Here is a 15,443-nt window from a genome sequence, read left to right on the forward strand (position 1 = left end):
CCTCTCCTATTTGAAAACACTCTACTTCATGACCACTTTCTACCATAGTTGTTTTGCAGCACACAATAAAAAAAAAAAATTAACTTTGGATTCCAGCACACATCAAGTAATAACTTGAGATTATTGGGTTCGGATACCAACTAACGCAGACAGAAGCACAAGCAATAGGACAATAGCAAAAGAAAACAAATTAATTGCCAAAACATGGTAGAACACAAGAATCCTAATTCATAGTTTTATTGTTGAAAAAAAAAACTATATTATGATCTGCCTCTTTAAAAGGCTTACAACTCCCAAAAACTAATATAAACAAACTAGAAAACCTGAAAAATAAAGAGAAAGTAATAAAAAATTTAAACAAATTAGAAAAAAAATATCATCAATCTCAACATTTGATTTCCTAAACTAAATAAAAAAACATATAATCACTAGAAAAGAATATATTTTTCTAAACTAAAATAATAATAATAATAACTAAAAATATTTTTTTTTCCTAAAAATCATCTTGCAATAGTAGCCTCTTAGGTTTCTTTCTTCTTCTTTTTTTATTTAAAAAAATTAAATTAAAATTATATTTAAGCGATTATCCAATTATGACATTGTTTTTAAGAAGTTAATGTTTTTTTTCCTTCTATGAGTAAGAAAATTATATATATTTTTTTAAAAAAATACACATTTTTTCCTTTTTTATTCTAAATCATTATAGTTTTGTGAATATTTTTTTTGATTTTGCTTTTACTTTTTATACAGTGAAGTATGATGCTAAAAAAATTATTTTATTTCTAAACAAAAATAAATTATATAATTTTGATAAAAAAAGTTTTTCTTCTATAATCGCATTTTTTGTCTTTCCTATTAATTTTTTTTATTATCGTATAATTAATAAAAAGTAACTTCAAAAAAGTTCCCAGCAATAGTCCACAATAAGTGTATTATTCTTATATCTTTTCAATACAACCTCATTAATATTATCAATTCGTTTTTTTTTTTTAATTCAAACGATTCTAATAAACTATTTTGTAATTCCCTCCATACAATCAAGTATTTTTATAAAATCTATTTTCACCTTCCTGTTTTAATTTTTAGACAGTGTTAATAACTTTTTATTATTATTTATTGCCTCATATATTACAAGTACACATGAATTTTTTAATTCATAATTAAAAAACAATACAAAAATATTCCTGCGTTTTTTTTTAGCTTAATCTTACTCGTTTAAGTCCTAAAATGCCTAAAATCATCTCATTAGAAAACTAGATGATCTCTTCTCTCTCTCTCTCTATATATATATATATATATATATATATATATATATATATATATATATATATATATATTAAATAATGTGTGGGGAAAATATAATAATATAACCTATATATTATAATTATACTTATAATAATATTATAATAATAATAACATATACTAAAATACTCTGATTTATTATTTTTTTTCGTTTCTAATTTTTTTTTTGCTGTTTTTATTTTTTTTTCTTTGTGTTTTTTTCTTTTAATAATTGTTTTTAATTTAGTTTGTTAATGTTATTTTTTTATTTAGTTATCAGATTTTCATGACACGGATCCCGAGTTTGACGGGTTAACCCGAATTTTTTTTTTACTTTTTTTCTTTTTAATTAATTTTTTTCATTTAGTTTAGTTTGTTCATATTAAATTTCTTTCTATTTAATTATCCGACTTTCATGACACGTATCCCGGGCTTGACAGGTTAACCTGATTTGACGATTTAACCCAGTTAACCCGTCAATTTTTTTTCTATTTAGTTATCAAACTTTCATGACGTGAATCCCAGGTTTGATGGGTTAACCTGGGTTGAAGGGTTAACCCGGTTAATTCATATTTTTTTTCTTTTTCTTCATTAGTTTTTTTTCTTGGTGTTGATTTTTTTCTTTTTTTCTTTGTTTTTTTATTTTTTATTAATCTATTTAATTATCATACTTTTATGACACGACCTTGCAACCAGACCCACATCCAAGGCTATTAGGTCTGGTGTTGTAGCCAAACTCACTTAAACTTAGGTCATGCAAGTTTAATGTTATTATTAATATTATTTTTGGGTTAGGTGTTGCAGTCAAACCCAAAACTCTTGACTATAATTTTTTTAAAAATCTAATATTTTTAAATCTTAATTTTTTTTATTTTTTTTATATAAAATTCGCGGCATCCCACGAGCATGTAATAGTATATATAATAAAGCCAGTGGATGGATGTATTGGCTTACTGTAGCTTCTATATTTAGAATAAGGAAAGGGGAAGGTCCATTTTGGCCTTGACGAAGGGAGATCACATCAAATTTGAAAGTGGGGTCCATATAGATGCTGTGGGGCCCAAGAAACGGAAAGGGCAAAAGAGGAAGAGACAAGAGAGCCAGCCAATACACGACTGTCGGTCTGCGTGTGAAGAGCGATACGTGGTGTCGGCCCCACGCGAAAAAGGCATCTTATCATCACCCCCAAGGAAGTGCCACAGCCACACATTTTTTCTTGAGGCTCTCTCTTCCTAGGGTTTCTATTCCACCTCCACGTGGAAGCTTTTGTGCGTTTCTCACCGTTCGAATCGCGAACACCTCGGCCACAAATCCGAAGGGGTTTTTAACTGAAAATAAATTAAAATATTTTTTATTTTTTTATTATTATATTAAAAGTATTAAAAAGTATTTGAAAAAACATTAATCTACTAATTTTCATTGACCTACGAGCCGGAACTTATTCAAGAAAATAAGTTCAAATTATGTTTATATCCTCCATTCTGGATTGTTCGTGGGTGCTGATTTCAAGGTTCACCAACTCGTTTTCTTGTTTTTTCTTGTTTTTTTTTTTTAAATTTATTTTTTTTTTATTTGCAAATTTCTTATATATAGCCACATCCATATGATCCTGCTTAGAAATTATCTACTCCTTAGCACCACGCTTCCATCTTGATTTATGTACATTATTAAAATTGTTTCAAATAAAATGAATGTATGATTTAAAAATATATTTTTTACTTGAAAATATATTAAAATAATATTTTTTTTATTTTTTTTAATATCAGCATATCAAAATAATCTGAAAATACTAAAAAAATATTAATTTAAAATAAATTTTTTTTTTAATCTTTTTAAAAATATTTTTAAAATGCAAAAATAAACAAGATTTAAAAAGATACCCGAGCCTTTCTTATTTAGAATGCAGGGAGGGAGTGGACATTTTAATAAATTTTTAATTAAAATATAATTTGACTAAACAAGTGGGCTACTTCTATTCATTAAAAATAAAATATAATTTTAAAAGTTAAGAATCTTCTTGTTCATAGATAAACCTTTGTGCCTTTTCTTGCGTGGCAAGAAAACAAAGATGCATTCCACCACAAACCCACAATCTAAAGAAAGAAAAATCAAGAGACAAAATCGATTCTCTTTTTTATTTTATTATATAATTTAAACAATATATTTATTTAATCATAAAATAACCTTCTTAAAATTGCATTTGTGCTTTCTACCTCCGAATGCTGATCTTGCAAGCCTCGTAGAGGGTAATTCAGTAATTAAACCATAAAAAGTAAATAGTGGGCAATGAAATCTTCGAGGAAATTCAGGCGAGATTAGCAACAAGTTTTTCGCAGTGGCGAGACCGTAATTATCTGCAAATCCCGTGCTAATTTCAAGACGTCCACTTCCATCCTGCCCCTCATCCTATATAAATACAAGGCCCGTTGCCCTCTCAAAACTCACAAAACAAGAACCCTTCACGTTCTTTAACAATCTTGCAGATTTAAGCTCTTAAAAATCTCTCTTCTCAAAAACAAATCTAGAGTTTGTTGATTTTGTTATTGGTTTTGCCTTTTTGTCCTATAAAAAACCAATCTTGATTTGTTTCTTGAACAGGTATATACATATCCTTTTGTTATCTTTTTATTTATTTTTTCTTATCTTGTTTTGTAATTTGTTGATTTTGTTTTGATTTGTAGAGTTTAGTTTGGAGTTTGAGAAAGAGGGAGTTTTTGAAGGAGATTAGTTTTTCAAGATTTCATATAATTTATTGGTAAATGTTCTGATTTTGTTATCTTTATCTATTAACTGCATAGATTCTTGTTAATAGATTGATTGAGTTTGTGTAATTATCTTGTGTCTTTTATTTGCAAGGATCGTGAATCTGGTTTATGCTGCTTGGAATTAATTTTGGTTTTGGACGGAATTGTTTTTTTTTTAATTGCTGATAAGATTTAGGAATAGAGTTGCGAGTTTTCTTAGAATACATCAATCAAATTTTTATTATGATGTCATTTATAGCTGTTTATCCATTGGTATTAGGGATGCTAATTTATTTTATTTCGTGAATCTGTTTAAACCTCATAATGCAAATGGTCTTCAGGGGTTTCCTTTCCCTTAAGCCATGATTGATCAATACCTTGTGCCCACATAAACATGGTCTGTTGAATGGATTTGGTTTCTAATCGCCTACGTGTCTGTATTTTGAATATATGAACACAGTTGTTTGCTAATGCCCTCTACTTTGTTTTGCTCCCTTTTTTTGATGAATTGCTCTGTTGTCCTCCATGTCTTATTGCTCTGTTTTTTTTCGAAATTAAGATTTATGTATTGCATTTGGAATTCTGCTGTTATGCTAATGCTTACTTATGGTTTCTTCTCATTCTATATGACTGTAGACCTGTTTCCTTTGTTGCTATTTTGCAAGATTGTGTCTCGTGCTAATTATAATCCTGTGTGGTTCTTGCAGACAAGACTGAATGATCCATGGAGTCTAAAGGTGGCAAGAAGTCTAGTAGTAGTAGTAGTAGTAAATCCTTATTGTACGAAGCACCTCTCGGCTACAGCATTGAAGACATCAGACCTGCCGGTGGAATCAAGAAGTTCCGATCTGCTGCTTACTCCAACGTGAGTTTGAAGTTAATCATGTGTTTTCCTTTCGGGATTTTATTATGTTACTGGCTTTCTAATTTTCTGTTATGTTTATTTGTGCAGTGCGTTCGGAAGCCATCCTGAGATTTTCCAAGTGTTGACATAGCCCCTTTTTAGCTCTTTCATACTGTCTGTTGTCTTTAGTCTTTTTTTCTTTTCTGCTTTCCTCGTTCTCTCGCACTCTTTTCTGCACTTGTCATCTGTTTACTGTGAGGTGAGATGGCACAGCCGGTCTCTGCAATCGGATTTGAAGGTTACGAAAAAAGGCTTGAAATTTGCTTTTTAGAGCCTGGCTTCTTTTCTGACCCTGAAGGAAAGGGCCTCAGGTCTCTGTCCAAGGCTCAATTGGACGAGATTCTCAAACCAGCTGAATGCACTATAGTTGATTCGCTTTCAAATGACGAGGTTGATTCGTATGTTCTGTCGGAATCCAGTCTCTTTGTATACCCTTACAAAGTTATCATCAAAACTTGTGGGACTACTAAACTGCTCCTTTCGATCCCAGTGATCCTTGAGCTCGCTGATGCCCTTTCACTCACTGTATGTTCTGTGAGGTACACTCGTGGGAGCTTCATATGTCCCGGGGCTCAGCCATTTCCGCATCGTAACTTCTGTGAGGAGGTAACTGTCCTCGATGGCCATTTCAGTAAATTTGGTTTAGAGAGTGTGGCATATGTGATGGGAAGTCCCAACTCAACTCAGAAATGGCATGTTTACTCTGCTGCTGCTGGTATGAAGAGCCATTCTGGCCCTGTTTACACGCTGGAAATGTGCATGACTGGTTTGGACAGGAAGCGAGCATCTGTTTTCTACAAAACACACGCCAGTTCAGCTACTGTGATGACTGAGGATTCTGGAATAAGGAAGATCCTTCCGCAATCTGAGATCTGCGATTTTGATTTTGACCCTTGTGGTTACTCTATGAATGCCATTGAAGGGAGTGCAATTTCCACAATCCATGTCACCCCAGAAGATGGTTTCAGCTATGCAAGTTTTGAGGCTGTGGGTTATGATTTTCAAGATTTAAATTTGAGGCAGCTGCTTTATAGGGTTTTGGTTTGCTTTGAACCGACCGAGTTCTCCATTGCATTGCATTCTAATGTTGAGTGTGACGAACTTGGAGCGATGTTTTCCCTGGATGTGAAAGGTTACTCTTGTGGAGGGGGGAACTATGAAATGCTCGGGAAGGGTGGATCGATTGTCTACCACAGCTTTGCAGCGACTGGAGGCTGCTCATCTCCCAGGTCAATCCTGAAATGTTGTTGGAGTGAGGATGAGAAGGACGAGGAAGCTGAAGAGAAGTAGTTCTTTTCAGCAATGTTTTTTTTTTTCTTTGTTTACTTGATGTCATGGGGTTATGATTCTGAGTTTTAGAGGCATTTGTCCATGCCTTGAGTCTTTCATTACAATTTATTTCATGTCTTGCTCAATAACGGGTTCTGGTTGTCAGGCCTTGAAGTTGAAAACAAGTGTTCTATAATTTCAAGTGTATGCTATATTTGTGTTGGTGCTATTGCCCTTTGCTTATCTTGATTGCATGATGCATGTGTGGCATTGACTGAGATGAACATTTTCGGAGGCTTTTCAGTTTGACCGTCCCGCCTCCTATGAAAATCCTGCCGCACTGACTAAAGAAACCATCTTTCTCGATCCGCAAAGAAAGAAGGCTTGTGCCGTTTCCGTCTTTCATTCTGAAATGAGGCTCCTGCCTGTTGCCCTTTGGTTATCTTTTTTGCATGATGCATGTGACATGACCAACAGCATGATGCATGCTTGAGTGCTCGCAGTTGAGGTTCCCTTGACAAGTTATCATTTGTTCCTTTCTGAGACGAGTGTCCGCTGATTGCCCTGCTTCCATTTTAATACAAGGAAAACCTAAGAAGTGAAGTTGTTTATGTGGACGAGGTTTGTGTTTAGAATTCATCACTGTCTTAGCGTTATTTTATAAAAAGTATTTTTGAATGTAATTGGTTTGATATTTATATATGTTTGGATGAAATTGAAGTTGAATAAAAAATAATTTAATGTTTTTGATTAAAAATATTTTTCAAATTGAGGTTATAAAATAACTAAAAAAGATATATATTAATATTTGTGTTTTTAATTTAAATATTATAGATTTAACAACTCTTATTACATCATTAAATAAACAATACTTTATATCAAATATTTTTTATTGTTCCATTAACCTATCTACAATTCCATCACGTACGAAATTCATCCAATAAGGACTACAATTTTCATGGTTTTTTGAGCGTACAACAAAATCAGGTAAAATATCATAAGAAACAATTGCGATCTCCTTCTAATTTATGTAATGTCATTTAAACACTAGTTTTTCGAGTAAAACACAATTACAAAAATTAGATTTTTTTTACTGGGTCAGACGTTGTCAAATGCATTTAAGTTTGGGTCGGACCCGATCTGGCCATGAACAGTGGAGACGTGTTCTGCAGAGTGAGTTAATTCACTCTGCACAGACGCGACATAGGAAGAAGCAGATTGCATCTGCTTTCAGTTAACCTGGGTTCAAAATGTAAATGATAGTAGGTCTCATACACAGTAATTAACGTTTTATATTTTACCAAACGTTAATGGTTTGCTTCAAAAGCAAAAGCAACCACAAAAACAAACACTCTAAGAAAAAAAAAAACTAGCTTTTATGGTTGAGTTTTGTATATCATTAGATTGTATCTAACCTCAATTTCAATTTTAACCACAAAAACAAACATATTCTTAGGTGTTTAAGAGTGTGATGACGATTGTTTTTTAAAGTGTTTTTCACTTAAAAATATATGAAAATAATATTTTTTTTATTTTTAAAAAATTATTTTTGAATCAGTACATCAAAATAATCCGGAAATACAAAAAAATAATTTAAAATAAAGAAAAAAATAAAAAAAATATTTTTAAAACACAAAAATAAACAGAATTTTAAAGAGCTAGCATGCGGCATTTAGTTGCTTATGTGTTCAAAATCTAGTTAGGGTTTCAGCACCATTTCCATACGCAAGCAAAAGAAAATAAAGGTGTAGATAAAAAAAATTAGAGTCTGTTTACAATTATCTTTTAAAGTATTTTTTACTTGAAAAAATATTAATTTTTATTTTTTAAAATTTATTTTAGACATAAGCAAATCAATTAAAACGATTTCAAAATACAAAAAAAAGTTAATTTAAAACAAAAAAAATCAATTTTTACAAAAACATTTTGCCACCATAAAAATAAACAGTGTCTTTTGTTGTTAAATATCCTTTGTCGTCGTGATAGCTTATGGTTGTTAAATTGCTTTTCACATTAAAAGGATATTAAATTAATATTTTTTATATTTTTAATAAACTAATGTTAAAAATAAAAGAAGATCTAGAAAGATAATATGTTAATATGTATTTAAATGAAAAACACGAAACACCACCATGTAAAGCACATTTTATAACACCTTTTGACATTGCTGCAACTGAAGTACGGCGGGGTAAAGCATCGTTAAAAGCTGGTTGCTGGGAAAAGTTGCATGTTGATTGGAAGAGAGGAGAATCAAGCAGCCAAGCTTGACTAAACTGGTATAATAATTGAGGAGATGGGCATATGATGCCAGAATAAAAAGAACGGCACCATGCGTTGGACCAGTTGAGGTGGGCGATACAAGTGCCTTTCAAAGATTTGTGGATTAGTCGTTCATACCTAATGATATGACCGGAGAACAAATTCTGCATTTCTGCACAGGACTGGAAAATTCATGAATGGTCTTCGTTTATGCATCTGCGTGGAAGCCACCTCTGATTGCGTGAGATGAGACCATTTACTTTTTCAACTTCGGTATGTTCTTTAATTTTGTTGGCCCTTTCACTTTCTCCGATGGCATTTTCCGGTGGAATAACATATTCAAGTAAGATTGCTTGCTAGGTATGTCATGAGCTATGGCCCACTAACCTATCAATTGATAAATATATATATTTTTAAGGTCAAGACAACCTGATAACAAGGGCATGCTATTCAAGAGTACAAGTTCGTGTCGCATGGCATGAAAGAGCAGGGAACCATCAGAAGAATCATTCAGAGTGACCGAATGGGAAGAAACGGGTGTCATCATCATATTCCGAGGACAGTGTTTTTAGGGTAATCTTGGTCAAAACTTGAACTTGGTAGCAGATTTGCCCTATTGGCATGTAAGAATCTCATGTCAAGTCTAGCAAAAAATAAGTTCGATGGCTTGGGCATCTGTGCACAGTGAAAATCTCATGCTTCACTGCATCCTGTGGTTCAGATTCAGATGTGATTTTACAGCCTGGAGGCCTTGATGTCACCATTCAAGAACTCGCATACACACCGTTGGGGATTAATTGTGTAATTAGCGCAGGAAAAAAAATAGCAAGGTAACATAGGATAAATTTTTTTTTGACAAAATAACACAGTTTTCATGATATTTTAGTTAATATACATGACATTTTAATAATATTGTATTTTAGAACCGTAATATTTATCAAAATATCGTTGTTATAAACTGTAAAATTAATTATAATTTTATGTTTTTCAATTTAGATTTAAATTTTAATTAATATTATGTTTTAAAAGCGTGACAATGATAAAATATACTATTTTACTATCTTTTTCAAACTGTGCTATTCGGTTAAAATCTTACATTTACTGTGCTAATTTTATATAAAAAAAAATATCCCATCAATGGACGAATTTTATCCATGGAAGATATGTATGAGTTTCTAAATACACAACCTGGTGGGGGTGCACATCAACCATATAAACTGCAGATAAAGACAGATACATTAACTTCTAATCTATCCAAACACCAGACAAAGACACGAGAGCCGCATCTGTCATGAAAAGCCTGGCATATCAACTGACAATACATTGAGTAAACACCACTACACACAGACATGACTTGACCGCACAAAGTGTGCTGAAACATGCTGGAAGTTCTCCTTAATTAGGTTTCTCTTTCGTGGTTTTAGCTAATTCCTTCTTGGTACTGGGTTGTGATTATCAGTGGTGGCCTTTTGTTTTTCATTTTTGTGTTGGGAGAGCCTATAATTGATGTCATAGTAGTTCTATATGATCCATATGTTATTTATAGATGGGACTTCAGGTTAAACAGTTCTATGAACACTAAAGAGTGGAATTTGCCAGCAGAAATGAAATTTCAACCTTTAGATAACAAAATGCCACGCTGGTACTCTACATCTCATTATCAAGCGCTACGTCATTTTATCATCATCCATGGATAAGGCCAAACTTCTAGTTCCCTGAGCTATAACATCTATTGTTTTTTGATGAGGCATTTCTGGTGGGAAAATTGCCAAAACCTGATGTGGTTCAATGGAGTCCTCCCTCATGTTCACAAAAAAAAAAAAAAAAAAATGCAGCCCTCCCTCCATTATTGCAGTTTGGGCCACTAGAACTCGTTACTGAAAGGAATTGCAAGCAGAAAGCATCATAGAATTAGCATAACAAATGGTCGCTTCAGCAACATTATGCAATTTGACAATTCAGTTAATCACCTGAAAAATTGTACATTTTTGTAGATAGTTATGATAACTCAAGAATACAGTTGCTGATCTCTAATTAACTTGCCAGGTGCAAAAATTTTAAGCGCTTAGAATGCCGGCCCCCTAATTTCTTACATTGCAAAAAAAATCAACACGTTAGGGGATGCTTCAGATTCTGATCATATTTGTATGGCCTCTGCAGCACTCAGTAAGGTCGAAACTTCCTAGCAGCTCTCAATTGCTGAATCCGCTTTCTATCCTCCTCAAATTTGCTTCGGAGAGCCATAATTTCTGCAAGGAAATTTTACTGTCAACTTGCTTCACAAGAATTGATAAAGCAATAAAGATGCCTGATTGATCTGAAAATCAACCTTAATACTTTATAGCAGAAAGACTCAACTCATCCCAAATAGCAACAGGAAGCAACAGCATGTGCCGTGGCTTCTTAGATGAAGAGAAAAATATTCTCATTTATGTTTCAAACAAGTGCATGCAGATCATTAAATGGTCCGTATATATCAGGAAAATCCTCATAGTTACTTTAACTAGGGATAGCATATTGCACAAACAAAAAGTACACTAATTTGCTATTTGTAAGATTCATCATACCACTCCTCTGAGCTTCTCTTTTCTGAAACCGGTAGAATTCTAGCCCAACTTCCTTGGGCTTTTTCTTGGTCATCTGATTCTCCACAGCAGCCGGAGCAACAGAGCCCACAGTAATTCCACTTTCAGAAACTGTTGTCTTTTTCCTTCCTTTGTGATGTTTAACAACTGTCCATCCCCCTTCTGCAGCTTGGTCTTCTCTTTCTTTTCTTTCCTGTACATGACACATCAAGACAAATGAGAAAAAGAAGGACCACAATGACATGGAAGAAAGCCTAAATCTACCACAAAAAAAGAGCAGACTGACCACATAATCTGCAAATGGAAAGCATACATTTTAATTTCCAAGTAAAGTGAACAAAAAAAGGAGAGTCTGTGAGAGAAAGAGAATGACATTTTTTTTATTAAATGCTGAAATATGCAGCACTATAACTAAACATCCACTTTAGAGAAATTCTTCCAAATATGTTTGAAAGGATGAACAGCTATATCACACATCAACATTTGTCAAAAGGAAACCGTGACAAGCATGCTTTCCTGCAGGAATGTTTTTGTACAAACTCAAAGCGAGGTATTCAAAATTGAGCCAGACAATGCACGCACAGGTCTGTGATCACTCTTAAAGAAACAATAGAAGTACTAAGAAACAAAAAGGAAAAGGATTCCACAAAATCAAGAGTCAATCTCAGAGGTGCAAGCGAGACAATACCTGTTCAAGTTTTTCCTCATGGGAAATTATGAACTCGTCTAACCTTTGTTGCAGCACCTTCAAACCCGGTCTACTTTGATGGTAATCTGTAAGCCACTCTGTAATGCAAGTTTAAAGTCAGGAAACTAAACAATGAAGAAACATTTACATTGATAAAACCAATACCAGAAATTAAACTGATATTGCACATGGTGAAACCTGTCAGAGAATTAAATTAAGCAAAATTTAGCTAATACCCTTACCCCATTCATCACATGCAAATCCATTATGTCATGCCATAAAATAGAAATCAATACTTCTATGCTACTCAGCCAACACAAAATAAAAAGGATGTGTTCAGGTTTACTACCACGCACTAATTACACTTATCTCTATCTGATGGTGAACAAAACAAAACTTCATGGAGAATATTCGACCATTTATTTTTATTTGATTACCAAATATTTTTACTATTTAATAGGATTTTATGAGATTGAAGAGCTAAAACATATCACACGATATGATTCATACATACTTTTCATTCCTTTTGAGCAGTCCTCATCCACAGAAGAAATACAATATGCTTCACCATGATCGGTCTCTCCCCTCTTTTCCAGTATATTCTCCTCCTCCTTTGATGTGTCATGCTCCTTTTTCTTTTTCTTAGATTTCTTGGATTTACCTAAAAAGAATGAGAGGAACACGTGAGACAACACTAAAAGAACACAATATAATGTTTTCAAGAGAAATTCTGCATAACCAAAGGAATTGTTTATTTACAGGTTCTGTCATCTGTCCTAACTTCCAAGAACATCATCACTTTTCCCTTTGGAAATTTAATATCTCCTTTTAGCTTAATAAAGTTTTAAGGTAGAAAACAATATTATGACTAACAAAGAGAATAGTATGAAAACTAAACAGATGTTCTTTATTTTATTGCTTGATGTAGATTACAACAATCTCAAGTTCAAGAAAAAGAAACAAGCCAGAAGGGAAAAAAAATAGAAAACAAAAGGTGGCAGCACTTTGGTGTGCATACTCAAAGAGAGTTTTAGACAGAAAGGACATCGTGAACAAAATCACAGAGCTCCCATTTTGCCAAATATGGTATTTAATCAATTGAGAGACTGCACCAGCGAACCCAGGTATGCACTGACGCAATATGTCTTAGCAAAATGGATCAGCAAAATAACACAATATCTTAGTTACATTCTGCCAAGATATAGAATTTCAAAACATATTTCACCTAGCTAAAATCCTATTGCCTTACATTTTTGTTCATTAAAACCATCTTCGGACTCAGAACCAAGCTGATCATATTTGCCAACCAGAGCATTATTTTGCTCCTCACTTCTCTGTTTCTTTTTCCTCAGTTTGTTCCTCTTCTTTTCTCCTTCTGCTTTAGTCCGGTCATCTTCTGAAACAAGAAAAACTAATCATTGAGACAAGATTATTAGAAATCTAGTAAGCAAACAGTTTGCAATATCTAAAACAAACCTCTACTGATCTGAATAGCATCACCACCATCAAAGGTATTTCCCTTCTCCCTTTTCCTCTTCTTCTTCTCTGCTGGCTTGTTCACTTTATTCCTTTCATCCTCTCTCTTTATCATTGCATCTGGAAAAAAAAATGGTCAAGCAAAAATACCAGCAATAATTTCAGTATTTACATTTTCAAAATAGCAGCAATTTTTGGCATAAGTTGTACATGATTTTCAGGTAAATAACCATGGAAGAAACCAAGAAATCTTCATTAATTGCATCCCCCTTATTCCGACCTAAATCAATGAGTAAAATTTCACCCAATTTATCTCAGTGAAGTGAAATGATTCAGTCCCTGTCTAAGAGTGCTATGGTGCCCAGTGCCCACAGGTGCAACAACCCTAAACAGTCCCTTAAGTATAGTGATTCTGAAATTCATTTATATGTCAAATGCTACTCATTGTGAAGTTTATTTCATTTTGTAAAACCAGCATCTTACAAAAAGAAGCTGTAACGTTATTCTTGGCTCTAACAGAGCTCTTTTTTGTCCCTTAACCAAACCATCTCATGTCTGCTACTTTTCCTTCAAGAAAAACCAGCTATTCTTTTAAGTAATATAACTGAAATATCAAAAAAAAAATTAATGGTAACCAGATTACGATGAATAACAATACATCTAGGGCAGTTTTACCCATTTAGCATAGTAGTTCTCCTTCACTCAAAGGATATATATCCCAGTGTATAGTAGTGGATGGAAGAAAGGTCAAGCAGAATATCTATTGTTTGATAACCATGCTGACAAATTAGCCGAGCACATGTACTGCAAAACACTAAAAATTCCATTCATTTATGTCTACCACCACCACAATTTTTACCACTATAGGAGAATCACCTCATTCACCACAATTAGAATTTTTAAAAAAAAAAATGCACTGATTTCTTGACTATTAAATATTTGTTTGTGAAATTTTCAATCTGTTGTGTATATATAAAAAAAAGACGCAAGCTTGCAGCAACTAGTTCAAGCTTGGGTAATCTTTATCAATTAAAGCTCCAGCTTCCATCTTTAACGAAAAGTTCAATAAGGACAATAATGCCAAAGAATACAAATCTTACAGGTTTGTTTAAAAGCACTTGAACTACCCATTTTTGTGTTAGCTACTACGCCAGAACTTCACAGTTCATCATTCAACAGCAAAATCCCTTGTGAGAAAACAATTGCATTACCTAATTCTCACCACCCTAAACTCATTCTCTTTAAAATTTTATACCTAAAATTGAGAGAATAAACTAGCTTTCTCAAAACTGGTTGTTCATAATAAAAATTCATGCTTTCCTCTATGCATCTATAACAAGCACCAAGCAGATTGAACAGAAAAGGTTTTTCCAATAAAACCCTCAAGTTAGAATCGCACAAAAGGCAAAAACTTGAAAGATAGTAAGCTATTGAGAGCAAGAAACTTTGAATGAGGAGATACCATTTTCACTGAATTTGCTGTTATTAGCCTTCTTGCTCTTTTTCCGCTGTTTCTTGTCTACTTTTTCTTTCAAGTTCCCCATCTCGCTTGCAAAGTCTTGGGTTTTTTTTCCCCTTCCTCACAAGAGTCGCTGCTCGCCAGAAAATAGCAATAGGAGAGAGGCACAAGCCAAAACCAGGGCGCCACTTATGATGCCCCACTCCTTAGTTCTGTAAAACAGGCCCCCAGGTTTCCATCCATAATTAATTTAGTCCCCCTCTCAAGTTACTTTTACCACTGCCCATTCATTTCTAAATTTAGGCCCCCAGGTTTCTGAATTATTTTTTAATGTTTGATAGTGTAATGAAAAATAAGTTGGAAAAGATTTTCTAGTGTTTGGTTATGTCATGGAAAATGAGCTGGAAAATAACTTATTAATATTTTATTTTTCTCAAGTTTATTAAAATAATAAGGAAAAAATCTTACAAATTAAAAAGTTGAATGAGAATGAAATTGAAAAAAATTATAATTTTATAAATTATATCAAATAAAATAAATAATAAAAAAAATAATAGAGATCAAATCTAAAAAATAAAAAAAAATAAAAGATGAAGAAATTAAAATAATAATAATTAACATTTCATAAATTATTTCAAATAAAATAAGTAACAATCAAAAGAATGAGGACTAAATTTGATAGATAAAACATTTCAATAAAAAAATGATAAGGGAAAAGCAAATAACAATTATAAAAATGAGAACCAAAGTTAATATAAAAATTAAATTTTAAGAGATG

The 15,443-nt window shown here is 32.8% G+C and overlaps 2 protein-coding genes and 1 long non-coding RNA gene across 6 annotated transcripts; 2 read left to right on the forward strand and 1 right to left on the reverse strand.

The window, feature by feature from the left end:
• The first annotated feature begins 3,707 nt into the window (after nucleotides 1-3,707).
• LOC7468377 (S-adenosylmethionine decarboxylase proenzyme) lies at nucleotides 3,708-6,427 on the forward strand. 3 transcript variants are annotated; one of them, XM_024598904.2, is made up of 4 exons: nucleotides 3,708-3,879; nucleotides 3,965-4,036; nucleotides 4,733-4,890; nucleotides 4,978-6,427. In XM_024598904.2, exon 4 carries the CDS (start codon nucleotides 5,134-5,136, stop codon nucleotides 6,217-6,219), a length of 1,086 nt encoding a protein of 361 aa, XP_024454672.2. In that variant the 5' UTR covers nucleotides 3,708-3,879; nucleotides 3,965-4,036; nucleotides 4,733-4,890; nucleotides 4,978-5,133; the 3' UTR covers nucleotides 6,220-6,427. The 3 variants fall into 3 exon arrangements, with proteins under 3 accessions (XP_024454672.2, XP_052308485.1, XP_002305295.4); XM_052452525.1 differs by having other exon boundaries at nucleotides 3,970-4,036; XM_002305259.4 differs by lacking the exon at nucleotides 3,965-4,036.
• Nucleotides 6,428-10,344: 3,917 nt separating this feature from the next.
• On the reverse strand, nucleotides 10,345-14,849 carry LOC7468378 (uncharacterized). 2 transcript variants are annotated; one of them, XM_002305939.4, is made up of 7 exons: nucleotides 14,669-14,849; nucleotides 13,207-13,326; nucleotides 12,980-13,123; nucleotides 12,245-12,391; nucleotides 11,731-11,828; nucleotides 11,025-11,235; nucleotides 10,345-10,706 (listed from the first exon to the last, which is right to left on the reverse strand). In XM_002305939.4, the coding sequence occupies exons 1-7, from the start codon at nucleotides 14,748-14,750 to the stop codon at nucleotides 10,621-10,623; spliced, it is 888 nt and encodes a 295-aa protein (XP_002305975.3). In that variant the 5' UTR covers nucleotides 14,751-14,849; the 3' UTR covers nucleotides 10,345-10,620. The 2 variants fall into 2 exon arrangements, with proteins under 2 accessions (XP_002305975.3, XP_024454687.2); XM_024598919.2 differs by having other exon boundaries at nucleotides 12,980-13,126; nucleotides 14,669-14,844.
• Nucleotides 12,359-13,521, forward strand: LOC127905242 (uncharacterized). Its single transcript, XR_008059099.1, has 3 exons — nucleotides 12,359-12,491; nucleotides 12,659-12,854; nucleotides 13,428-13,521. It is a non-coding gene; the product is annotated as an uncharacterized LOC127905242 (long non-coding RNA).
• Nucleotides 14,850-15,443: the final 594 nt, after the last annotated feature.

Source organism: Populus trichocarpa, chromosome 4 (genome assembly GCF_000002775.5).
Source record: "Populus trichocarpa isolate Nisqually-1 chromosome 4, P.trichocarpa_v4.1, whole genome shotgun sequence".
NCBI classification, from domain to species: Eukaryota; Viridiplantae; Streptophyta; class Magnoliopsida; order Malpighiales; family Salicaceae; genus Populus; species Populus trichocarpa.